The sequence below is a fragment of the Excalfactoria chinensis genome, chromosome 2 (genome assembly GCF_039878825.1).
Source record: "Excalfactoria chinensis isolate bCotChi1 chromosome 2, bCotChi1.hap2, whole genome shotgun sequence".
Classification (NCBI taxonomy): Eukaryota; Metazoa; Chordata; class Aves; order Galliformes; family Phasianidae; genus Excalfactoria; species Excalfactoria chinensis.
In genome coordinates, this window is record NC_092826.1 from 96,179,854 (window position 1) to 96,207,255 (window position 27,402).

General features: G+C 35.3%; 1 protein-coding gene across 3 annotated transcripts in view; it reads left to right on the top strand.

The window, feature by feature from the left end:
• Positions 1-27,402, top strand: part of BBS9 (Bardet-Biedl syndrome 9) — a 280,198-nt gene that overhangs the window by 40,236 nt on the left and 212,560 nt on the right. For all 3 annotated transcript variants that reach the window (XM_072327288.1, XM_072327289.1, XM_072327287.1), the window contains exons 10-16: positions 6,895-7,076; positions 9,904-9,980; positions 12,653-12,706; positions 15,412-15,514; positions 16,427-16,531; positions 22,708-22,848; positions 24,718-24,813. In XM_072327288.1, the coding sequence (XP_072183389.1) occupies positions 6,895-7,076; positions 9,904-9,980; positions 12,653-12,706; positions 15,412-15,514; positions 16,427-16,531; positions 22,708-22,848; positions 24,718-24,813 (758 nt within the window). The remainder of the gene's footprint in view (positions 1-6,894; positions 7,077-9,903; positions 9,981-12,652; positions 12,707-15,411; positions 15,515-16,426; positions 16,532-22,707; positions 22,849-24,717; positions 24,814-27,402) is intronic.

Sequence of the window (27,402 nt, forward strand, 5' to 3'; positions counted from 1 at the left end):
TTGAATATTATGCTGTTAAAAGGAATGACTTTCTTCTTTTCCATACTAGGACTAGCAGGTGGGAAACATATGCTGATCTACAGAGGTGACAGCCAGCTAACAGTGCAGAGTGCCAGAGTTCCTTAAAAAGAGCAATGGTGCTCTTTACAAGACAGGGTCACAGGACAATTAGGAGTGCTATAACAAGTAATTGTATATGGACTTTTTTGGGCCTGAATTACTGGTGAATTTTGAATTTTTCAGACTCATCAGTGTATAACTGTGAGGAGCTAAGGAGAAAGAGGCGGAATTTAATTTCTGGAATACTTCTTTTGAATTTATGTAATTATTCAGTCTTTTTAGAGTAAATTTTCTGGGGTAAAGATACTTTGCTATGCTTATGTTCCTTATATACCCTAAAACTCACAAAACTTGTAATGGAGTGGCATATTTGTAACATGGTGGAGTGAATTTCTTTGGTCCAAAGAGAGTGATTTGCTCTAGCATCAGAAAGAGAGCTGGATCTGATTGAGGGTGCAGAATTAAAGGGGCACAAAAAGCAGATGCAGGAGCAGACTCCTCTTCTGACGTGATTAACTGAGTAGCTGTGATAGACTGGCATGCCCAAAATAGCTAGGAGTTAGTGCTTTGCATCATGGTGAGTTACAATGGTGAGGAACTCTAAACAATGTCTTTATTTGTTAGATGTGTATCTTTCTTTATTTTGAGCTTGTGCCTCATACAGACTATGATTGAAAGAAACCTCATAAATGGTTTATGGAAATGAAGTTTTACAGTGTTTAATGTTACATGTCCACAGCTGATTATCTTACGTAACCCCTGAGACCTGTCATCATGGTTATTCCTATTAGCCTCCCCGTAGTCTGTTCATAGGTAGCTGTCTATTTTCCTCATGTGCTAATATTAAAGAGCCAGTGAAGGAACAGCTAAGAATAAGCTTTTACTGAAACCATAAACTCAATAATGTAAATTTTTTCAGTACCCTGGCACCTCTTACATGTTCTTTGAAGAAGTAGTACCACTCCAGCTTGCCTGCAGTGAAACAAACTCCATCCACTACCCTGAACTGGGAAAAATGAAGGGTTAGTTGAAGGATAAACCTGTGAGGCCCACAGGCCCTGTGTTCACTGCGTTGGAGCTGCCACCTTTAGATGCAGCCTTTGGTGGGCCTCTGGGAGCTGCTGGTGAGGGAATCTGGCCTTGAGACAGTTTTCAGACCGCTAAATTTCTTAGGTATTGAACTGTGAGTAATAATTTGAAACAACATGTAGATCTTTCATGTAACTTTTCATGTATTGTACTTCAGACTCTTTGTGTTTTTCCTTACAACAGGATCATGTATTTTTAGAGGCTTGTGGCATCACTTTATGTTATCTTGTTCTTTATTCTGCTTTGGGGTAAATACTAATTCAGTTTAATTCTGTATTGTAGTAGCCAGATATGGAACTGTTATTTCTCTTCAAATACTGATTTGATTTGTTTTAAGCAAAAAGACATGAAGTTCATTAATTTCCTGTACATATGATTTGCAGCATGTACTTATATTGCATATCTAGCTGGGCAGTATCTGTACGGTATGCTCTGTGCTGTAAGGAATCATAGAATCATATAATACCCTGAGTTGGAAGAGACCCTTAAGGATCATCTAGTCCAACTCCTGGCTCCACACAGGACCACACAAAACCCAGCCCATGGGGCTGAGAGCATTGTCCAGATGCTTCTTGAACTCTGTCAGTTCAGTGCCATGACCACTGTCCTGCAGAGCCTGTTCCATTAGGAAGGAGATGATGATGTGCATGGAAGTCCATGACTCTACAAATCACATGTATTGTTGCATACAATCACCCTTTGTATTTAAATTGTCAGGCTATTATACTAACCCTGTTAATGAATAACTTTGTTGTTCGTTTGATGTGACGCGGCAACTTTTCGGACTCCTGTGTGAGAGGCAGAGCCGCTTGGCTTGTGCGTGGCAGCGCACTATGCTGACCTGCAGGTGGCAGTAGCGATTTAGCAGAGAAGAATCCGACCCAAACTGGTGAGAAGAGCTGTGGTGGTTTTTTGGTTTTGTTTTTTGTTTTACTCATTTGGTCATTAGACAGCTTTTAGCCTTTTAGGCAAAGAATCCCTTGCAAAGGGAAAACTACACCAGTACAGGAACTGCCTCAACTTGCCTTCCAGTTTTGCCATTTCACTGTGTTGGTGTCATCACGTAAAGGTGACACCAAGAGTCATGTGGCTAGTAAAAATATCCTTGCTCACAAATACAGGGCAAAGGAGTACTGCCTAAGAGATAAGATCTGAGAATTCCATAGGCATTCAAAATTCAAGTTTTTTATTCTGTTCCAACTATCAGAGCTTGTAAGAAGAGGAAGATTTTTGACCTGTTAGCTTAGTTGTAACTTTTAAAAAGAAAAAAACAAACACTTTTTTGTCAAGAATTATCATGTTAAAATCAGTTTTCATTTTCCACTTCCACTTACCTGCTTTTTTTGTTTGTTTGTTTGTTTTCCTAAGAGCGATGCAAAATTATGACGTAAATTGAATGGAAAAACAGCATTTTTCTGTTGAATGGCACAAATCATTTGCTACTTAATTGTGCTTAATAGAACGCATATGATCAAATAATGGTAATTCAATCTTATAATTACATTATATTTTTGAATGAGCTCTTCAGAATGTCATACGCATTCAAGTGTTACTTTCATGATGCAAAACTGAACAAAGATTTTTAAAGAGGTAGGGTTTTTCAAAGTTACACAAGGAAGATCAGTAGGAAGCCAGTCAAAGATCAGTGGCAGCAGTCACTAAATTGCACCAGTGATAACTTCAAACATTCAGCGGAGGGCCTGATTTCTGAGTATGCGTTCAGTGACGGAGTAGGCTCCTGACCTTTACTCAAATGATTTCATGTTAGAAAGTTCTTAGTGTATTACAAGCAGTCTGGCCTACTCTCAGCATTTAATCAGCTCCTTCACTCAGTTACAAAGTGGTCTCAAAATCATAGAGAGACTTAGAATAATTTTATTTATTTATTTATTTATTTTTCCAAAATCACTAAACAAAGAAGTGCAATTGTAGTTTTGCTATTGCATACAATATATTACTTCAGAGGATGATAAAATGAGAATTGCATTTAAAATACTTGAGCAAAATTCAGGAATTATTTTCCAGGTTCAGTGGTTTATAAATAATACATTATCAACAAAGGACTCAAAGTTGCATTGCAGAGCATTCTGTTTTCTGAAATTATTATTATGAGTAATATCAATGATAAAGGCACCTTCTGAAATTGAGGTAGAAATTTACTTGCTATTATAAACATAAATAATTAAATCAATAAATATTGTAAGTAACCAGATCTTGTATGTGGCTTAGCACGTCCTCCAAGCAGAATTTCAGAGAAGCTGAATCTGTAATTCTAAGGCAATTGTCTGAGTGATCAATTTTTGTATTACGTAACTGGAAACGTGCAAAGCACTTTAATTTCTTTAAGAATTGTTGTCAGTGATTTGTTTAGTAAGAGGGGACCTACAGAAAACATATGCCATTCTTATTACCCAGAATCCAATAAAGATAGGTTGTTGTTTTTTTCTTTTTCTTCAAATTATTACCATATGTGAGTAGGAGTTGCTTTGTACTGTATAGTTATTTTAGATACCAGAATAATTTGTTTCATAGTTTGAGTTCCTCACTGTTAAAACGTCCCCTTGGATTTGCTATTACTTTGACTATATTGTGTGATATATAGTTAAAAAAGAAAGAAAGAAAGAAAAAAAAAAAGTAAAAAAAAAAAAAGTTTATAATAAAAGAAATTTAACAAGTAATTGAAATTCCAGATCACGTGTAGAATGCGCCAAATAAATAATGGCATTTGCAGGCATATTGCATGAGTGCAGTAGCTGTGGGGAAACTACTATAAAACTGTTAAATACACTCCCCCTCCCCCTGCCATCTTTAACCACTGTTATAAAGCATCGAGAAAATAAAGCAATCATGACAGGCTGACAAACACTCCAGCAGAGAAATTAATGTATTATAAATCATGTGTTACAACTGGTTAGACATGTTTCTCTTATTGTTTCTGTTGATGTACAAATTTATAAAGAATATTAACAAGGAATGATTTGTGAAAAAAAACTTTTTACAATATTTGTATGTCTTGTATTGAGTGATCTTTTTAGGACCCATCAGAACAGTAATTGAAGCAAAGGAAAATAAGTGTTTTTAATATTGCTTTCAAAAACAATGCTTTTGTCCCTGAGTTAGTGAGAAGTTGAAGAGCACCATGGCTAACAGAAAAGTTGGTCAAAGCAAGTTTATCTTAGGGTGGAGTTTTTGAATGTTCATTCTGTAGTAGCTTCTTTTTGCTGACATAAACTTCAGGTCATTAAGGAAACCTTAATTTGTACAGGAAAATCAGTGAATTGATTTGAGCTGATTTCATTTGATAGACTGATTATCTGCAGATGACTGCCAGTTAAAAAGATATGTAGGAAGGACTGTATTTACTAACTGGTTTTGAATATGTTACACTTTACTAGTATGTCATGAAAGATTTATTTCTTACAATTTAGCTGTATTTATTCGTGCCCTTTGATTCACATTCAGATGTCCTCTTGGAGCTTTCCCTTCTTATTAGGTGTCAGAATTCTCTTTCTTCACTTACGACTGAGCTCATACTGAACTATTTGAGTAATTACCGCTACAATTTTAGACGCTATTTGTTGCAACTAAATAATGAATTATGAGATAGTGTATTTTGTAGCATGGAAGCATCAGCTACCCTCATCTTCTTCAACGATACTCCTTCGTAAAGACTTCTCTGTACCGTGTTCAACATGACAAAGTTCTTTGCAAATGCTTCGTAGGCATTAGTCAAAGTCTGATATATTAGGTGTCCTTTGCATACCTTACAAAAACTGAGATGGGACCCGAGTGTTTACCATGGTCTGTCTCCTTGAACTGTTTGTATGAAGAACTTAGCGTTAGCCCAGTGTGTTTGTTCTATGTTCTATAATGGGATTCTGAAGATGTAGCCCAGATATACATTGTACAGAGCCTTTTAGGATGAGCAGAACCCTATCCCGTCAGCTCTGCTCATATGTCCAGAAACAGACCCACCCTTGAGCAAGGAAGCCAACTATAGCATGCAGCAAATATTCAAGCAAACAGATTGACCAGGACTGATACTTAGTTCTACTTCCTCTCACTCTGGATAATATCCATAATTAAGTTAATATCTATATTAACTTCTCTATGTTTACGAACTAAATGATTTAATATATACTTGCTTTATATAGGAATAATTGTATTTGGAACAGAAGCAGTGTCTGCTACAAGTATGGAAGGTAATAAGTATGGAATAAGAGCATATTATGGGTGTGCATATGATACCGTTTTGTGATTATGAAAATAAATATAAACATCTATTTTAACTGAGTGCCTTACAAATAAAACAAAAGTTAACTTTCTCCTATTTTTTTGCTGTTAATGTCCTTACTGGTTTTTACTGTTCAGTTCCTCTTCTGTGTTTGAGTATCCTTCAAGCTGAGCAAAATGTTCACAGTATTCTGTTAGCCCATAATTTTTTAATACCTTGTCAAATGTTTTATGTGAATCATACCTGATCAGATAAGCTGAAAATGAGTGGGGTTTTGGAGATTGAAGTAGTGTTCCCTGGAGAGAAAATATACTAGGGTGTAGCTAATAATCATTTGCACCAGTCCAGCGTAGTGTAAGGGAAACTTCTGGATCTGTATGATCTCCATTCAGATCCATATGGTCTCCTTTTGTGCAGTTGACAGGTAAACAGAGGTTATACATATGTTTCATACAAAAGATTATCATGATAGAAAGATAAAGAGAAAATGCTCACTGATGCTGAAAATTCGCAGAAAACTCCACAGAGGAGTGATCTCCAGAGGAGAGATCCTGCCTTAGTGGTAGTCAGCCCTTAAAGTCAGCCCTTAAATGAGATCTGGGAGAGGTGGAGCCAAGCAGAATTACCTTCACTTGTGCTCCTGCAGCTGACTCATTGCTTGCCTCAGGTGGTCAATCAGAGGTTCAGACTGTGATCAACAGTTTCCCATACACCTTTCAGAAAGACACTGCAGGGAGAAGTCAGACAGGGTTTGAAGCAGGTACTGTAGTAATAGTAGTAGTCAAAGAACGGATAAGGGGTGCTACTGATATCATTGGAGTCGTTACTGCTATCTTCACTGTGAATATTTTCCATCAACCAGTGATTTGTTCTAAATGCATCCTTTTCTTTCCCTTAATTGGTTTTACATTTAGGTAATTCCTTTTCCTGCATGCCAACCTGAATATCCATCCTTAGAAAAAAAAACAAAACCCAACAACATTAAAAATGAGTAACAATTTTTTGAAGAAAAAATGCAACTGTACTGTCTATTTAGCTTGCTTGTTCTGGTTCTTTCCTTTGCTTGTCTTTTTTTAAAGAGATTCTGAGATATCCGGTGGCGCAGCGGTAGAATTCCCGTTTGCAACACCAGGGGGCCCGGGTTCGAATCCCCCCCTGTGGAGCAGGGGGTAGAAGTGCCGCTCTGCTACACAGAGGGCTCGAATCCCGGGAGTTGGACTCGATGATCTCTAAGGTCCCTTCCAACTCGCACAATACTATGATACTATGATGATGATATCTGGAAGAATCTTTTATCACAGAATGGTCCTTAAGTGTGATTGCACTAAAAATATTAATGAACACATCTATTATGAAGAATAACTGCTGTTTTCTCTTGGTCAAATAACTTCATAAAACCAAGAAGTCTTAACTGTATTTGTACATAGACCTGTAGGATAAACACAAATTCAATGTTATAATTACTTCAATGATTTTTTAAAATTTCTTAATGGGCTTTATTTTTTATACAGAGGTCTGAAGGGTGTTATAATTACTCTGAGTGATGATGGACATCTGCAGTGTTCCTACCTTGGTACTGATCCTTCGCTCTTCCAGGCTCCTAGGATTGATTCTAAGGAAATAAACTATGAAGAATTCAGTGCTGAAATGAAGGAGCTTCAGAAAATCATCAGGGAAGCCACAAAAACACAAGGTATGCTTTTCACATTTATTTGGTTGCACTTAGTTTAACTAACTGGTTTTCATTTGGTTGGTTAAAAATTATTTTTCTTTCTGTTCCCATAATACCTATTAGAACTTACAAGGTTTATGTGCCCAATTGCACATAATTACCACTTTTGCAAAGGCTTAGAGGAATAAAACTGAGAATGCATATACTACCTAAAGGCAAGAAAATTTCAGTAATTGCACGGCAACAGTCTGGTATACCTCTCAGGCTTCAGAGAGAACAAAGTGTTGACAAATTCTGTTTTCTTATTTCAATTTTTTTCTTAAACATTATGCAGTTAATAAAGAGGGACTTGTGTTAAAAATGACTTTTCTGTTGCCTCTTTCAAAAGTGATTTTATTTGAAGAATATAGTAAAGGATGTCAAAGGCTTAATAATGATAAAAGTAAACACTGTAATTTACATGTTGCATACACTAGGCATTGGATCAGGCTTTGAGCACAGGAACAGGCTCACACTTCTGTAGTGGTCACAGTATCAAGCCTGATGGACTTCAAGCAGCATTTGTACAGTCCCCTTGGCCTTAGGATTTGGATTTTGGGTGATCCTGTTTGGAGCGAGCAGTTGGACTCAGTGATCTTTGTGGTTTCCTTTCAACTCAGGATGATTCTGTGATTCTAATAATTTGTACTGAATTTGTTCTAATAGCAACGCATAATTTTCTACAAATATCCTTTAAATTTTGTGTTTCACCACTGAGGCATTTAAGCTGAGGACCTTACTTGTGCAGGGAATTGGAAGCATGTAATTTTACAGGAAATTATGGAAAACATCTTAAACAAAAAGAACCGCTTAAAATCTTTTTGCTGATAGTTAGCATGTTCTCAATACGCACTGAAAAAATAATTGCTGTTTTCTTTGTTGAAAATCCTTAGAAAGTGAGAAGTGATTTGTAAGCTGAAGTCATAAGCTTGATTCTACAACTCAAAGATTTTTTTTTTAATTGCATATAACTTTGTCCATTATTGTCATAATAGAGTAATATGAGTGTTTTATTTTATTTTTATGTTCCATTTAACAAACCCAGTTACTTAAACATAAATGAGTTTAAAATTGCATTGCTTTTACCACAGCCCTTCTAATAAATATTTGACTGTTTCATTTATTGTAAGACTATTTCATGTGACTATTATAACAAGAGGAAAGATAACCATGATGAAAACATCTATTTGTGAAGTGAATAAATTTTGTTTATTTGTCTTAAAAAATCACGTGGAGAAATAAAAAGCATAGCTGTCCTTCATATCTTTCTCTAGGAACAGTATTAGATCTCTAGTGATAGTATGAGATTGATTTGTTTACTATGAATTTTGCTGACCTTTTACTTTCCTATTTTGCTCTTATTCTTTTTTCTTCATCAAGGCCTTTCTAGTCTGTTTTAAGGTAAAAGGTACTTCAGGAATGCTCTCTTCATTGTGGAGATACGTTCTAAGGAGATTTTGCTTTGATTTAACTGGATGTGAAATCTGTTAGAAATCCTTTCCTACAGGAAAAGCTTTTCACTTAAGAATGAAGAATGCTTTCTGTTTAGGATGATTTTTCTTTGTCTCATTTTGACTATTTTAGATCTTTAGCTGTCTTAAACTGTTAGTCATGGTTAGTTAAATACAGAATACCTTTGAACACTGCTCACCATTCAGTTCCTCTAAACGTGATCTATAAAATGAGTGATTGATTTTTCTGTCTTGTGGATTCACATGTGTGCAAGTAAGAGCTGGTGTTGTTTTGAAAACACCTACCCTTACATGGAAATAATTTTTCTGTGTTTCATTTTGACTTCCAAAAATGGAAGTCATTTGGAATTAGGTCATTGTATAAAAAATGTAGAGTAGCTATTTCCATAAATAAGTCGTGCATTTCTCTTCAGTGCTGACCATTAAACTGTTGAACTTTAGTTATTTTATATGTTTTGGAGGAGGTTTTACATTACAGACTGAAGAAAAATTTAAAAACCTTTCTTTTTTTATTTTTAAACTGTTAAGCTAATGTAAATCTAATGACATTTACATCAGCTGAGTTGACTTAAGTGATTAACCATAGATGTTTGACACAGTTTAACAGTAAGAATAAGATGAAGCTTTTACGTAGACTTTGGTTGTGTTGTCTGTCCTATTTCTAATAGAAAAATGACAATGACAGAAATTGCATCAGACTTTGCTGAAAGAGAAATGGTTAAATAGGACTAGAAAAGGAAGATCTACTATAATCCGAATAAGTAAAAGGGATTTTTCTCTGTTACATGCAATTGGTACCTGGGGGTATTTACCTGGGTAAATCAGTACTTGGAAGTATTGACTGATGCTCGGCTGAACATGAGCCCACAGTGTGCCCAGATGGCCAAGAAGGCCAATGGCATCCTGGCTTGCATCAGTAACAGTGTTGCCAGCAGGAGCAGGGGGTTGATTGTCCCCCTGTAGTCGGCTCTGGTGAGGCCACACCTCGAGTACTGTGTTCAGTTTTGGGCCCCTCACTGCAAGAAATACATCGAGGCCCTGGAGTGTGTTCAAAGGAGGGCAACAAAACTGGTGAGGGGCCTGGAGCACAGGCCATATGAGAAGATGAAGGAGCTGGGAATGTGGTTTTTTTTTTTTTTTTTTTTTTTTCTTCTTTCCATAAATCAGAAATCCACAACGGAATCCCGGCTTAGACTGTATATAGAAATCTTAAAAAAAAATCAAAAACCTGGAACTTCCTTTGTTCAGCAACTCCAAGCACTGTTGATAGTGCATTTAGAAATGGAGGTGTATTTCTCAAAAGAGAACTTATTGACCGTTCTCTTGTTTTCTTTCAGATATTCTGCCCCAGTCTGAAAAACACAAAGATCTAATTGTCACTGCAGAAGTTTCACCAGACTTGGATGTGGAGTCTGTATGTACATGTATTAAAATAAATGACAACTCTTTTTTGAGAGCCCTTTTTGCTCCTATTTGCCAGCAGTGCTACCTGACATGCTTCTCTTTATCTTGTAAATGTGCTGTTAATGTGTGATAACTTGCTTTGTAGCAAATGTTTAGAAACAACTTTCTAATGCTGCAGAGTTCAGTCAGATTTTCCTCCATCTTTTAACAAATCAGATCACTGGGTGAGAGAAGTGAAATTGGAAAAGAAGTCAATAACTATAGATACTATTTGTGTAGCACATTAGATACATAAAATGACATGCAATACTAGGTTATTATATTTCACATCTGCCTGTTGGGTGAGTGGATGTAAGTTGTATACTTCCACTTTTTGGGCTTGAAAACAACAGTGAACTATGAGGTATTTTTCTAGGTAAATTATGTATATCATAGCCATCATGTTTATAAATTTAATAACTTGCAATGCATGAGCAAGCACATGGTATATGTCTGCATTTTTGTATAAACAACTTTTAAGACTGCTTGCACTCATACTTGCTATTTGAGGTAATGTTTTCTGCACTTGTTTCTGGCCTGTTTAACAGCTTGTGGTATAGCATAAGCCTTATATCTTTTTAAACATAGCTGAAACATCTGAAATAGTGAGTGCTATTTATTTATATTGGGAATTGAGCTTCTGCATAGAGTCCAGTTGTCTATCAGAAACATGGTTTTGTTAATCATTTTCCCTTGAGTAATTAAAATAACGTTATTTTTGTTTGGTGACCTTTCCAATTCAATTTTGTCTAAGCAAAAGTAAGTGAAGAAAAACTTCCTTAGAATCTGGAGTAATTTTGTATTATTGAGAACTGTTACAGTAGTTAATAATGAGGGGGCAACAGTAGTAGTGTCACTCTGAGGATGGTTTAAAGACACGGTGCACTAATCACTCAGTGATGCGTTGTAATGAGTAATCTCTGGCAGGGTGTCATTCAATATTCTCTGGTGTGGCAACCTAACTGGAGCTTATTGATCTTATATACTTACATAATTTATGAAAACCAGTTCAAATATAAACTTAGGAGAGTTTATATTCTCAGTTAAAGTTTTTCATGTCAGCCTTTCAGAACATGATCTCTTACTATTCCTACTGCTGCTGTTGCTATTTGATAGAGACCTCTTTATAATATGGCCTAGCACTTGCCTGTGGAAAAGATTAGTTGATGAGAAAAAAGGACAGTGACATGATCTTGACTAACTGTCATAAACTTCTCACAACACTTAAAATTGTTAGGCCTGCAAAATGCTGTAACGTTGCACTCGTTTGCCCAGCCTTCCAGGTGCTGGTGGTCTGCTTTGGATATAAGTAACTCAATATACTGAATGAACTACAACCTTTAATCTTTATTTATTATATCTTAGTTTCCTGAAGGGAAGAGTTTCCTGGGTGTTCCTATCTAGAAAACAAAAAAAAATATTTTAGGATTTGTCATAGACAAGGATGAGTAAAAGCAAATGTGAGAAGATTTGTAGGTCTTCTACAGGCTTGCAAATACTATTACTTCTCATGTGAAACTGTGATGTGTAGTAGGAGCAAAGAGTATTTAATGCCATCTCCTAAGTACAGCCTCTGATTCAGGAAAGCCCAACTGATTATGGTATGGTATGAATATGGTATACAGGGCAAGGATTAGTCTCTTAGTATCCATACTATTGTTTTAGGATGAGCCACTGGTAACTGTCAAAGATGGTTTGCTTGACAAGCCAGTTGTGTAATCCAATATGAAAATCTGTGTCTTTATAATGACGAAAAGTATACAGTGCACAGATGAAAGTCCTGCTTCTAGAACCCAGAGAGGACCTACCACCTTCCTTACTACTTATGAACTTTGCATATGTGAACCTCATTTTGTCACGTTGAGGTGAAAAAGAGTGGATAAACCATATCTATATCAGGTTTGTTACCATTATTATTTTGAAAACATTGCTCCCATCATGAGAGAATAAATTCATGCTGGGAATTTAGTATTACAGAAAAAATGAGTTATTTCTTTAAAAGAAACTAAACAAATAGGAGAAATTCTTAAACTGTTGATGTGGCCCTGTTGAAAAATTAAATCTATGCATAAAACAAGATATTAAAACAGTCTGCAGTGCCAATATGAATTTTGTATTAGCTGAAATTACCTAATGAAATAGAAATAGGCGTGAGTAACAAAATGCCTTCCATAGTTTCTTTTGAAGTTCAAAATATATTTATGGTTGTAAGATTGTATGCTGTGTGCTATGATTTTATAGTACATGCTAAGATTTGTATATAATACATTGGTAGATTGGAAGTCTCCTTACCCTAATAAGTAACAGGAGGAATTTCCAAAATTAAAATAAATATACAGAAAAAAGAACCATGCCAAGCAAAACAGTTCAAATATTCATATATACATCATAGTGTATTAGTTCCTTATTTAAACAATATTCATGAACTATTCCTGTCCTCTTGCAGGCAATTTCAAGCAGGCTTTACGTTTTCAGGAGCTCAGAAATGTATTTTGTGTATTTTAGTCTGTCATCAGAATGATAAATCCTTTACAGTTAATTCCTCGTTTACCATGTTGATGATAGGAAAGTAATATCACATTTATTGTATTCAGTAATTCGTGTGTAATACTGAATTTACTGTTGTCATCTATTTCTTCACAGCAAGCCATTGACAGTGAAGTAAAAGCAGAAGTAGTACCGTCAGTCACAGTAAAGGTACTGTGCCTAACTCAAACTGTAGTGAATAGTGGTGGAAATAATAGAAAACTTGTAGTGCTTTCTGTCCATTTCACTTATATAATAAAAATGTGTAGGATCAGAAATGCTTCTATATACTGATTTCTCTTTTCCTTCATATGGTAAGTGTTTCTCTTGCAAGATTTCTGATGAAGTTAGGAGTGTTTGGAAATTTATTACTGATTGAGAAGAATCTATCTAGAAGAAGCTATCACAAAAAAAAAAAAAAATTAGGGTGGAGGGAAGTTGTTTTTGAAGTAATATTTTTCCAACGCTTCTTGGAGCAGATAAATATTTATTTATTCAAAACATGAGGATTGCTACCTTCAGCTGCCTTTTTAGTTGTTAATACGCAAGAATAGACTTTCTCTTGTAAAATAATTTCACAAGTTTTGTTAGTGCAAAAAAAGCCAGGAAAATCTAATCTGAAAATTGACATTGTTGCAGTCCTCCCTGAGAACTGTTACCTCTGGTTGTAAAGAAAGTGCGACTGTGTGTGTGTGTGTGCGCGTGTGTAGCTTCTTCTCAGTATTGCGTAGGATAATTCTATTTGTTGAGTTTGAGCATCTTTTCTAGGACTTCCAGGAGAGGGAAACTGGGGCTTTGTTTTTGAGAAGTCCTGACTGCCCTGAGTGAAAAATTTCGAGCTTAATGGAGCTAGTATTTGAAGAGAACTCCTTTACATTAATGTAGCTTAACTATACTTTGCCCAGCATCTTTCTCTACATTTTCAGGTGACAAAATGAGGGAGGACAAAACCTTAATCCTGATCAAGTCTGTGATGGTTTTTCTATGAAAACTCAAGTTGTATTTGGCAGTTAATTAGGCTGTTTGTGAAATAGGGCTACCTTAAAATACATATAATAAATAGCCTTCAGAGAAGTATGAGTTTATCAAACCACAAACTACAGCTCCTTCAGAAAATTTTTAATGAAATAGGTGCTTCTGACAATTTACAGTAAAAATGGACACCTTTCACTTCAGGCTCCTAAGTGCAGCAGAAAACCAAGCAGTACTGAGCAGGCTCTCGATCTGTAGTTGAATGCCTTGACTCGTTTGGAGGACTGGGATTTAGGTAGGAAAGACATAGTCAGACAGAGGGTCACAGCATGAACTATGTTGGCAACTCTATGTAGTTTTTAGCCCCTTCGTGCTTTAAAGAGACTGTTGAAGATCTGACTTTATAAAGTAACCAGATGCGTTACACTTGGTGCTCCCTCTGGAAAATGTGTAGGTATTGCCTACATTACATTTAAAATGACCAATTTGGGTATAGTAGTTGCTTTAGAAAGTTGATAAATAGTCAGACAATTAGCTTGCACTGGATTTTTTGTGGTTGCAGTCAGCAGATCTGGCAGTGCCCAGCTGGTTGGCTTAAAGGTTATGCAAGTGGGTTTAAACAGCTGCATTCATTGAATTACAAGGTACCTGAAACAGTTCTGAGCTGAGGGCAAGAATGGCTTTTTAAAACTATATGTCTAGAGGCACAGAACAGACAATCTCCAAAAGCAATTTGTGAAGAGCGTTATTTTGTTTTTAAAGTAATGCACTGAAATTTTTTGTGGCAACTTCAGATGTTAATGAAAAATTTTCTGAGGTGTGCAGTTTCATATATTTTGTAGTGAATCTAGCATGAGATCTGTAAATCTATTCATTTCTCCGTTACTGTTTCTTTTATGAAATTCTATTTTCAGAAAATGGAGATGTTTACATGATGTATGTACAGAGCTCTATGTTATCCTTCCTAGTTTCATTTGCTATCATAAGAAACCGTGGATGACCTTGGGGCCTGTGTCTGTAGCTCAAACATATTGCTGTTAAGCCAAAATAGGTGTTAGTTCACTTAAAGTAGCCCAACTTCCTAACACTTCAATTGTTTGATAACTTTAAGAGTATTTTCCTAAACTGATTTTATCTGCCTGTAGTGAGTTAACGGGTAGAACAGAAATGCAAAACAAATGATAATAAATAGCAGATCATATATGTACAGACTATGCTTAGATGTAGGTCACTGCTGTACTTTCTGTTTTAGACCCTCTGAAGGACAGTCTTTTGATAACCATTGGTTTTGTAATCATTTCTCTCTCTTAACAGTAGAAACACCCAGTGCCACTCCGGCTTTGTACTTAGGCCACCTCTTGCAATCTGAAGGTGTAGGTGTGCTGGGTATACTGTATAATAAGTTGTAAAATTTGTTTATAGTGGGAGATTGAATAGAACTTAAGTCTGAAATTATTCAAAAAACTGTTAATTGTCCTCAGTAGTTAGAGGAAATAATTTCTTAGGTTAGCTTTGCTTCTGTTTATTTATTTATTTTTTGCTTTAATTATCTAAAATAAACAATGTTTTTTGTGTACATTAAAATAAAAGTAAACGACAATTGCAGAATGTTAACGTGTTTTAACTAGGAGTTTGTCGTTACAAAGCCTTTGGTTTAAGTCACTGAGAATGTGAGAAATCACCTCTTGTTATTTTGCCACATTTTTAATTTTTACTTTTTAATTTTGTAAATAAATAAGAATTGTAGAAGTTGTTTCTGCAGTTGAAACTTGAAGTTCTTAAACATTGCTGAAATGAAATCGTTTTATGGTCTTTTTGCTGGTTATGTGGTGATGTTAGTTTCCTGCTATATAGAAATCAGTTTGTTGTTTGATTTAAATAATTCTGTATTTCACTTGCTGTAGGTAACAGTGCAGAGCAGAGTGACTGCGCAGAAACCATACCTGGCAGTGTGTGTCCAAGCTCCATTAGCACTGACCTGTGACCGGTTCAGCTTTAATGATTTAGGTAAATTATTGTAAGGCTGTTAAAGCTACGATATCATATCCCTTTTTCTGAGGATGTTTGTAAGCCATAGTTGAGCCTCCATCAGGAGAATCGTTGCAGATACTGTGGTGCAAGTAGTTACAAATATACCTTATGTACACTCTGCAGCATCTTTCTTCCATTTGTAGAAAATGACAAAAAAGCGTATATGAATGGAGTTGCTTTTGTGATTACAGTATGATATGTGGCAGGTGAGAAGAGACAGGGTGACAGTTCAGGGGGTGTAGAAAGCAAATCAGTTTATTGTCTGGTCTTTTCATGGGATTTTTATTTTTTTTTTCGTCAGTTCTGTCTGTAGAATGGACTTGGTGAGCTAAAAGCAGGGATGGAAAACTTGACCTGTTTGCTAGCCTAGCGCATGTTACAACTTATTAACTTTTGGTGATACTTTCAATAAGACTGCAGATAGGATTTCTTTGGAGATTGTGAATGGAGCTGAGGCACAGAGAAGTGTGTCCTGCTGCCTCACTTGGGACCAGTTTTGGATTGAAATTTGCATTACTGGTCCCTATTGAAAGAGGCCTTTACTGAAAGGACAGTTCTTATGTTCTAATAAGAATAATAATAAGTTCTTATGTTCTAATAAGTTCTAATCTGAAAGGACAGTTCTTATGTTTCCTCAACATGTGACAAGAACAAAGGGATGATTGCATTGTGGGATATTAAAAGTACTCTATAAAATAACATTTGCTTTGGAGTTTTCTGGCTAGATTGCACTTCGTTAAGGGATTGGATAAAGGTAAATGAATGGAGATGACTATCCTAATTTCACAAAGTATTTCCTGAAGTGCTGAAAATTGTATTGCCTTCATGTGAATGCTCTTTCTTTCTTTCTTTCTTTATTTATTTATTTATTATTGTTGTTATTTTTAGAACCAGGATCATCTGAAACTGTGGTCCTGTCTGTCTTCTTGAAGGGAAATTTTCCTCCTTCAGAACTAGAAGGAAACTGTGTGTTTTCATGTAATACACCAACAGGTAAGCCTCTAAAGATTACAATTTTTTATTTTTTTTTTTTTAAGATCTTTTCTTTACATGTTTCTCGTGAGCTTTCTTTCATAAAATTTTGAAGGCAGATAGTAATGCAATAAATAATGATATAGCAGATGGCTCTGCTACCAGTCATCAAGACCTGGATAGACTGGTAAGTTGGGCAGAGAGGAACTATATGAGCTTCAACAGGAGGACGTGTAGGGTGCTGCACCTGGGAAGGAATAGCTACATGCATCAGTACAGTAGGGGCTGACCTGCTGGAAAAGTGGCTCTGTAGACAGACTTAGGGGTTTTGGTGAACATGAGCCAGCAGTGTGCCCTTGTGGCCAAAAAATCCAGTGGTATCCTAGGGTGCATTAAAAAGGCTGTGGCCATCAGGTCAAATGAGGAGATATTCCCCCTCTACTCTGCTCTGGTGAGGCCACATCTGGAATATTCTGTCCAGTTCCGGACCCCTGAGTTCAAGAAAGACAGGGAACTTCTAGAGAGAGTCCCATGAAGGGCCACAACGATACTTAAGGGCCTAGAGCATCGTCCATAGGAGGAGAAGCTGAGAGACCTGGAACTGTTCAGCCTGGAGAAGATGGAGTGTGGGTGTGGGGCTTCTCATCATTGTTTGTAAGTATGAGAAGTGTGGGAGTCAAGTGAATGGGGCGAAGCTCTTTTCAGTGGTGTACAACAACAGGGCAAAGGGCAGTAAGCACAAACTGGAGCACAGAAGGTTCCATACAAACATAAGGAAGAATTTTTTTCTCTGGGGGGGTGACAGAACACTGGAACAGACAGCTCAGAGAGGATGTAGAGTCTCCTGTAGAGATGTTGAAGACCTGCCTGAATGCTTTCATGTGTGACCTGTTGTAGAGATCCTGCTTTGACAGAAGGTTGGATTGTATCTCCAGGGATTCCTTCCAAAACCTGCAATTTTGTGGTTCTGTGTAATAATGTATATCAAAATATAAATATACGTTTATACATATATAATATATCTTGCTTCTTTTATTATTATTATTTTTTTTGGTAGCATCTTCAAGTTATATAAACAGTCTTATAGGTGTAAAATCATACTCTTATGGCTTGGGAAGTAGCTGTACTCGCTCTCCTGCCTACCAATTTGCTTCTGTTCTGCTCTTTAAGGGACCACCTCATGGAGTGAGAAGTTAATTACATCGTTATGACTATTCAGCCTTCTGGGGCTGCCAACAAACGTGTCAATAACTGCCTCCCTACAGAGGAAGAAAATAAACATTAGGAGTGATTATTCCTCACTTTTCTTTTAACAGCAGCTTAACATATTCATTCTAAACAAATAAAGTGACCCGAAAGAATAGAAATTAAGTCACTCTATTTTATAATGCCCTAGTGACTCTAGTAATAGAATATGTAAATTTACCCTGCTATCCATAATTGAAGAGCAGTTTACTTAGTTTTTTACACACAGCCTCAGGAATGTGTGCTAGACTACATGAAGAACTGTATTTACACAGAGCTTCCAAGTTAAGTTAAATGCAGCATTGGCCAGTTTAGGCAGTCTGTTCTTTCTTCACTTCTCACCGCTTGGCTTTGCACCCGCACCTCCTCCCTTTTTGTACTCATACAATCAGAAGTTATTACTCTGCCAGCTTTGCTGATTTGGCTCCTTGCACAAACACAGAGCTGTGCCAGCATTAAGGGGAGAGTGACATGGAGTGAGCTAGCATCAAAGAAATGCACATCGTCCTATTTATGTGCTTTTAGTCAAGCATCGCTTCTCACTTGAAGCATGGTATTTATGATGATAGTCTAGGTTGTGTGTCAGCTATTGAAATATTTATGTACTTCTAGATAAAATTGAAGCTCATCTTTTTTTAAGAACTTGATCTCGCCCTTGTTAGACTAGGCTTGAAGATATGGGCCGACGACGGGAAGAAAAAGGATATTCCTCCCTTTTTCATAAGAGCCTTCATAAATGGCTTGTGCTACTTCAGTCCTCAGTTTTGTGACTCTCAGACTGCTTGTGCCTTGTGAATGACTTACTGTAACTTCCTAAGTGTCCAATTTAAAGTGATATGGCTTTAGACTGATATGACTATATAGGTAGTTTTCTCTTGAGCATCTTGGATCCTGTGATTCTGAAAGCATGTTTTCTGTTTTGCTGGTTTTGTCTGTGATTTTGCTTTCCAAGATGAGAATATCAAATTTAAGTCTTTTTTCTTATTGCTAAATGAATGTGTTATTATTTCATTCAGATGATATTAGTTACAGCACTTGTATTTTAGTTATTAGGTTGAATTTTGCAAGTAGGAAGGTAGAGAAACCCTCTATCTTGAATGCATTTGATTGTTTATATACAAGAAAAAAATCCCCAGAAAACGTCATCTAACAAAAATCAGTGAAGAAAATAAATAATAATAATAATATTAAAACATGTTTAGTGATAGAATTTACAAAACTTTTAAATAAAAGAGCATAAATGTTAAAATCTTATTAAAATGTTCTTACTAAAATTAATAATATTCATTTAAATTATTAAGCTGGAATTTTTCTCTTCAATTACATAAAAAAGCAAAGTTTATTCTGCTTGTACAAGGTAAATAAATACTTAAGTCATACTTAAGTACACAGAAATTGAGTGCCTTTTTGACTGTGTTTTATCTGAGTAGAGACATTTCCTTCTCTTTTAACATTTCATGTTTGTGGCCAAATCAGTCTCCAGTGCATCTCTGTGGGATTCATACAGCTGAATGTTAATATGAGTCACTTAGTTGGACTGAATTGTGCTATTGATGAATGTGGTCTCATGTCTATTTGTTTGTTTTTTTTTGTTGTTTTTTTTTTTTGGCTACTACAGGGTTTTTATGCATTGTCTACTTAACAGTCATTTCCTTTAAACCTATTGCTACATTTTCTTTTCTTTCTTATTGAAGTATCATCTTATGTTTTTTTCTTTTTTCCCTTTGTGCTATTGCTGGTTATATGGTAGAGCTCAATCCCGAAGGTAAGCAAATGGAAAAATCAGACATGAATAGTCTCATGCTCATATATACATATATATATATATATATATATATATGTGCGTATACACACACACACACATATATATTATATATAATATATAATAGCCTCATGAGTGAGAGATCAAGGAGATCTGGAAGTGAGCTATTACATTACCTATTACTTCTGTAAGCTTTCTCCTTGACTTGAATAGGTGGTGCTACAGAAGTGTGAATATTTGAGAGATGTGAAAGTAAGTGAATCTTAGAAATAAGACGAAAATATTCATGCGAAAACAGAAACTGGTAAAAACATTTGCTGAAGTATGTCACACCATGACCTGTGTAGCATATAGAAATTTTACAATATATTAAATACTTCGTGCACTGAAATCAGAGATGGAAAGCACAATCGTATGCCTCTTTGATATTGTATTTGTAGCTATTTATTCAACCTTCATAAGAACTCACTGGGTAGCAAAATCACAGCATTTTTTTTGTTGTTGTTGTTTGTTTTGTTTTTTGTTTTGTATTTGTTTTTATGCAGCAGCCATTAAGGTTTTGTAGCTAACTCTCTGCTGGTTTGGACAGAGCAGCTGTGAAAGTGATGTCACTAACATCCATTCATTCCAGTTCTTTTTCAAAATCTCTTTTTCAAGGCTACAAGGCAACTTTACAGTTGGCGCAACCAGTACTAAATTTAACTGTCATTGTGGTAGATGTGTAGATTTGTTCTCCATATGAAAGCTTGCTGATGCTGAAGAGAATACTGAAGAGCACAGTGAAACTCCCTGAGAAAATAGTTTACTGTGAGGTACACTGGACTGGTTACATTCATTGCATCAGTACCAGAGAAGACATGGCCTCTCTGCATATTTAACATCCTAAATCAGAGATCTGGACTTGAATTCTTTTCTTCTTACTGTGTGCATCAGATGTTATGTTATACTGACATGATTAAAATTGCATCGAGTAGTTGTTTGAAAATGAAATTGTAACTATAGTGTTGTGTAACTGTTTTGATAGATTGTAAGTGCATGGTACAACTTACTCCAAATAATACTTTTGTCTTGAGGGAACCTTTTACAAAATTTCTGTTGCTTTTCAGTTTTACTTTTGTATATGGCAGTGGGAATCCGACACAAATATGTGTAAATATTTTCATGTTTTTTCATTATTACAGTACTAGAATTGTAAATGTATCTCAACTCTGAATGAAGTGAAATCCATCACTAGAGATATTATCAAGCAACTGAGATGTTCTGTTTTCCACACATTATTGCCATTTTGGTTACTCTTACTGCCACTTAAAATTACTCTAGCAGACCTAACAAACATTGTATTTCAATCGAATGTACTACGATAGGAACTTTTCATTGTGGTGATAAATTTTGCTGCAGCTTTTTGGTTTGGATTCTTAGGTAGTTGGTTGTTTTGGACTTGTCAACTAGAAAACTCCATAGCTAAATACTATTTGATTTAGTTTTGAACTGAATTTTCTCTGAACTACTGAAAATTTTTCAATATTCCCGACAAGCAGACTTCTAACAGGCTATCTAGGAGAAGCTGCATTGACATGAGAAGAACGTAGTCTATTTAAATACAAAAACATTTCAAAATCCTTTTGGCTAGTTTTGTTACTAATTTTTTCCTGTTGACGATACTCAGTAAGTTTAATAGTAAGATGTTTCTAAGATGTTTGTATAATGTTTTCATTAAGAAAATATTTTAGTGATTTTTTTCCATCTGACTGTGAAGACACATTTGAATGAATCATTTTGAAAGGTCATGGAATTATTTTCAAGTATTTTTCAGGAATTTTCCTTGGAACCTAGGGTTATTCTAATTTTGGGACCTGTGTTTTCTGCTGTTTCTACACGATTTTTTCTTTTTTTTTTTTTTTTTTTTTCTTTCTTTCTTTCTTTCTGTCTTTTTTTTTTTTTTTTTTTTTTTTTTTTTAAATACATTTCTGCTGAAAGTCTTTTTAATGATATCTGTACCTGAACAAAACAATGCTAGTTAGCTTCTTAATCACTTCATCAAAGAAATCCCACTCAAAACAACCATATAGACTGGCTGTCCAGAAGAGCAAGAAATCTGTATTTCACAGCCCGTAGCATTTTCATCTTTGGCACAGAATGTACTGTGTGTCATCTAACATGTTAACCAATTTAAGTGATGCTTAGATGCGTGCAAATCTGACTCATTCTAATGAATATGTTTTTGTTAGTGTGAAAACATCCTCTTTGACACCATTCTGATAAAATTACAAGTTCTATAGGATGAATGATAACAGTTAATGTACCTCTGAATGATAACTCAATATTTAAGCAAGCAGGGGCTAAACAGATTCCTTAGGGGCATTATTCATTAAAATCAGATCTGTTATTTTGTAGTTGAGTCTCATCTGAGAAAGAGGTACATTATAGCAATTCTGGGATTTTACATTGATGCCACGAAGGCTGGTAAATGGAGATGAACTCCTCTTAATATGGAAGTTATATCCAAAAAAATATTTGGAGATGAGTTAAATTAGAAAGTGTGCCCATACAGAGTGGTAGGCAATTGCAATTTCTGATTCTCATTTGCAGGTCATTAATTTGTTCTGTCCATAGTTTCAGTAGGTATTTTTAAGTTACACGTTTGCACCTCTGCCTTATTTGTCAGAAAGTGTGTGTCATAAAAACAGCTTTTGATGTTCTTCAGTAAGGGTGCAGTTTTTGTATAAAAATAATAAAAATTAGGACTATGTATGTTCTTATAAGGGAGGTAGTTTGGGAGTGTTCCTGACGAAAACACATATTTCAGTGTTGTGTTCAAAGTATCGGGGCAGTCATGCAGCTGTCTCCTGTATTGAAATAGAATTGTTTATTTAAAGGGTTAAATAAGCTGCTACCAGTCATTGTTGCATGTTAATTGGTGTGAATGCATGTATACAGTGGATTTGGGTTATAATGTTTGCCTCTCGTTTACTTATAAATATTCACTTTGAATGGTGAATAAGATATTCAGGTTTAAAGTTGTTTTACATGGAGTGTTAGTTAAAAAAATAAAAAAATTGTAGATTTTGTTATAGGATATTCTTTAATTGCATTATAAATACCTCATAATTCCTTCCAGGACAGCAGTATAAGATATATTTTATTTAGAATATGGGTGTGAAAGATGATTCTATGTGTTCTTTCCCTTCAGGGGTACCAAAAGTTGCCCAGTGTAAATTCAAGCTGCCTTTGCGATTAGTTTGCATTCCAGCTCAACCTTCAAAATCAGCAAATCACAAGCTGACTATTGATACCAATAAACCTCCCATCAGTTTTCTCATCATTTTTCCAGGTAGGTTTTAAAATATGCCTCTAACAGTAGATGTATTAGAAACTCAGACAAGAATTGTTTGTGAGAAGGATGAAATAATTAACAAAATAATATGAGGATGTTTAAAATGTACATACTGAAAAAAAAGGATGGAATAACATTTCAAAATATATAATCAACCTTGCCTAGTATAGCTGACTTTGATTTAAAACAAAAAATCAACAAACAAAACCTGAAGATTTTTGTATGCAAGGGTTGTGAACCAGATCTGCTTTCTATATATCCTGAAAATAATTTGATAGAAAATGTAACAGTGATGCTTTACTGGAGAGAATGTGGGCATTCCTTTTTGGGGAGGTTATGTGGATGGTCAAGAGATGTGAAAAAGAAACAGGGCAGAGCAAAGTTGTAAATTAGCACAGTTGCTTCAGAGAAAGATTTGTGAAATTCTTGATATACTAGTCTCGAGGTGAATTATGTATGATATTGCGAGAGTGATATAGTAATAGATGGAGGGAATTAAATGATGTAAAGGACTAGTAAAATATGAATTAAGTATTATAAAAAAATATTCTGCTGTAGTTATGTGCTCATGATTTGGAAGAGATTGAAAAGTTGGAAGTTGTCACAGGTATACTCTGTGGTACAATATTGTATGAACATAAGCAAACCAGTAAGAACCTAGGATGAATTAGATAAAATGATTCCAGGCAGGAAACAAATAAGTTAGTATGCACCAGTGTGAATTAAAACTCAAAAGTGTAGAAAAGTCTATGAGAATTGCCTAGGGATTTGAAGAAGAGAATTGAAAGAGAATTACTCATTTAGATGAATAAAACACTGGAGGAAAAAAAAAAAAGAAAGAAAAATGAAAAAAAAAAAAAAAAAAGGAAGAAGGAATAAACAGAGCAGTGATTAAAGTTCTGAACTTTAGAGGACTAAGGTTCTGGAACAGTTTTCTGATGAGATGAGTGCTTTATGGGCCAACAACTTCAATGCAATGTTTTTAAGGTGGAGCTGCATCTGTTTCTGGAAAGATTATGTAGTACAAGGTCTGCTCCGAAAGCAGTGCCTCCTATTTTATTGTGTTAGCCCATGAAGTCAAAGATGGATGTTGATGGTATATCTGAACCTTCCTGCCAGTATTCTGTTACATTTTGTTGCTGTTTGACAGATGGCAGCAGAGGGGCAGTCTGATGAAATAGTGAAATATAAAGCATGTTGCTTATAATATGATCTTCTGAGAAATTTTACAACTTTCGTGTACTCCTTAGTGAAAATTGTATCTCATCTGTTTCTTCTTTTACCTTATTTCTAGGAGGAAGTTAGTAGGGCAGATTTCTTGAAATAGTTCTTAAAAGGCTCTATTTTAGATTTTAAATTGTTGTGGTATAATACGTGAGTTGAAAAGAGATCCTGGCATGCATAGATTTGCTGAGTAACTAATTCTAGCAAATTAGCTGTTTGTTGTCCTCTTTGCTGAGGGCTGAAACCAGAAGGTAATCAAACATTATTGTGATGATAATTTTCGCTTAGGTGTCTGATAAAAGAAGACCTGCAGTGTTGGGTCCCCTACAGGAGGCAGTTTTTACTAGATGACAGACTGAACCTCTGAGAAAGCTATATTCTGTTGGGCAGGCCTAGGCAATTCCATGTAAGAACTGAGCATAGCTCAACTTCACTTGAACAATGAGAACATATAGCAATCTACTCCTGATATTCTGTACCTCTCAGGAGAGGAACAGTGTCTTGCAATTCAGATTGCATGAGTAATATAGGAAGGGAAAGGTTGGTATGGTCCTGTCTACAGCTTGAAGTTTGTTGTATATGAGAGCTGTATTGTATGTTGTATGTGAGAACTACAGACAGCTATTTCATATTCTTTTTTAGACTTTGCTGATCCATCTGAGGATGACCAGGCAAATGTTCTGGGATTTCAGTTCTTAACGGGTTCAAAAATCACTCTTCTTGCTTCAAAAACATCACGTAAGTGCTATTAAAATGTAGAAGTTTATAGTCCTGTAAAACATAATAGATAATAATTGGATAGCATATGTGCAAACTGGGAATCATACAAAAATGAGTAATCATTTGCACAGCAAATTTGAAGTTTTCACAGGTCATGTCTTGGCATTCCCTGTTGAATATCTAATAATGTTGCTAATGTAGTCACAAAATCTTGAAATGAAGCAAAAATCATACTCAGAGTATTCTATGCAGTCACTGGAGAAATTGTTTTTTTCTTTTGTTGTTATTTTAGAAATATTTTAAATCGGGAATTAATACTGTCACTGTGATCATGTACAAAAGCAATTGAACAAAAAAATCCCCACCTTTTTCCTCAAATGTATTTCAAGACCTCTGCTTGGAAGTCATCCATTGGAATTTGTAAAAAGGGCTACAAATCTGATTTCTGATTGTCCACTGATTTTCAGTAATGCTTGACTTTAATTAGGCATCTAACTGTATTCAGATGCATCTCTAAGTAAATTCCTGTATCATTAATTACCTGTAAATGGCTAAATTTAGGGCTATGGATTCAACCATGTAGATTCTGTACTTCTTAACCATGTTTATGGAATGTACGAAGATGTAGATATGCTGTTGCCTTGTCCAGCATCTTTTATACAAGACAGTTTGTGAATTAAGTAGGAAGGTTTCAGTGGTCTGTGTGTTTGTGCTCTTTTTAAAATGAAGTCAGCCAGTTCTCTTAGTTTTGGCGATTTACAGTCTTGCATTGCTACTCAACTTGCTAAACTTCCCTGTTGTGTGCGCTGGAACCAAGTCAGTTTAGTTGTGTTTAGTATTTTCAGTGCCAATAAAGCAGAAATTCTTCATTGAATACAGCAGACCGAGAAACTGAAATGTTGAAATGCAGATCACACATCGCAGGGAGTTCAAATGGAGCATTGTTTGAGTGGTCTATGAAAACTTTTTTGAGTAAGTGAAAAAATTGGAGAATTTGATCAGAAATTCTGTCAAAACGAGAATAAGCTGCCTCACTGTGTTTTCAAAATGTAGTATTCATGATAGGTTATACAAATGATGATGATGTCAACTGTAAGCTATGAAATAATATTTAATACTCCTTATAATGCAGTCAAATGTGTTACATACAGAAACCATCTGGAAAATAATTATTAAAGGACTTTCTTTGTACCAGGAACCACTTTACATTTCTAAGGTTCAAATCTGTTTGTATTAGTTTGTATGCACTGTTTGCGTGCGTTTCGCTGTTAGTTTGTTTTTAGTATTTGTTTAAATAGACAGCAGGTTTAAAAAGTTTGAACTGGCTAGACATACTGTGATAGTTTCTAAAAACTGAAGAATTTAAAGGATTTCTAAGTAACTTTTTTGTTTTATGGATTACCGTTTAAATCTCTTATTTGAATTACTGCAAAATCTGATGATACTGTGCAAGGGAAAAAAATTATCTATGTAATGAATGTATTTTAAGTTTTAGTGATGCTATAACTTTTAGTTTCTTCATACAAACCCATAAGTTTTTCCTATCAGGTTTGTTTAGTCACTAGCTAAGAATGACGCTTGCAGTCTTACTATAAACTTTCCCACACTATTTTACTTGTGAAGTTCACTTTACAAAGGAGATTCAAATAACTATTTTTCTCTTAGTGTGACTACTCATTTCTCTTGTCTGGGAATCTTTAGAAAACAAATGAGTTATGTGATGCCTACTTCCAAGTAACGGTCTGTTTCCAGCTCTTACCGCATGCACTAGATTGAATTGGTTATGGAATTTCTCAGCGTGGGGCTTGTATGAATGTTGCACAGAGACTATCCATAATAAAAAAACATTCCTTGGTAGAATTTTTTAGTATTAGAATTACTTTGCTTGAGTAGGCAGACCCTATACAGAACTAATAAATGTAGATGAAGGTTTGTATTGTTTGGGAGGTACAATTATTTTGCTACCAAAATCTACTGATGAGTATTTATTTTATAGAAGTGAATCCACACAATCATTGTGGAAAGGTTCTTCAAAAAGAAAAAAATTATATGTGGATAATTAGTGGCAGAAAAAAAAATCATTGGAACTGATTGATCCTCGTTCCTATTTTTCCATGAAAGAAGTTGGTCTTGGACAGTGGGCACATTTTTTGCCATATTCCTTTTCAAATTGATCTAAAGTTCTGTATGGGAAAGGCTGCATGAAGAAGTGAAAGTCTCCAGGTTGGGTTGGGTTTCACTGCTGAAGTTGCAGACAAAGGTGACATCTGTGTTCACATTTGTTTTAAATTATATTAACTAATCCATTTAAAACAGTGTAGCAACTGAAGATGTTACTTCAGCTTGTCAATATGACTGCTGTAAAGACACCCAGAAGAAAGTTCCTTTTCAGTTAGAAATTAAAGTGAAGCTTAGCCTGTGTATCTAAATTTTTAATATTTTTGTTGAAATGTCTTTGAAACTGGTTTTAATCGAAGTGTAAAGAAGAATTGACTGCTAATTGTAATTATTTTTTCTCATGGTAAGGGCTTCCTACATGAGAAGCAAATAATCTTCTAGGCTTCTTGCAGATAAGCTACTGGCAGGGCATGTATCATGCATGTGTCA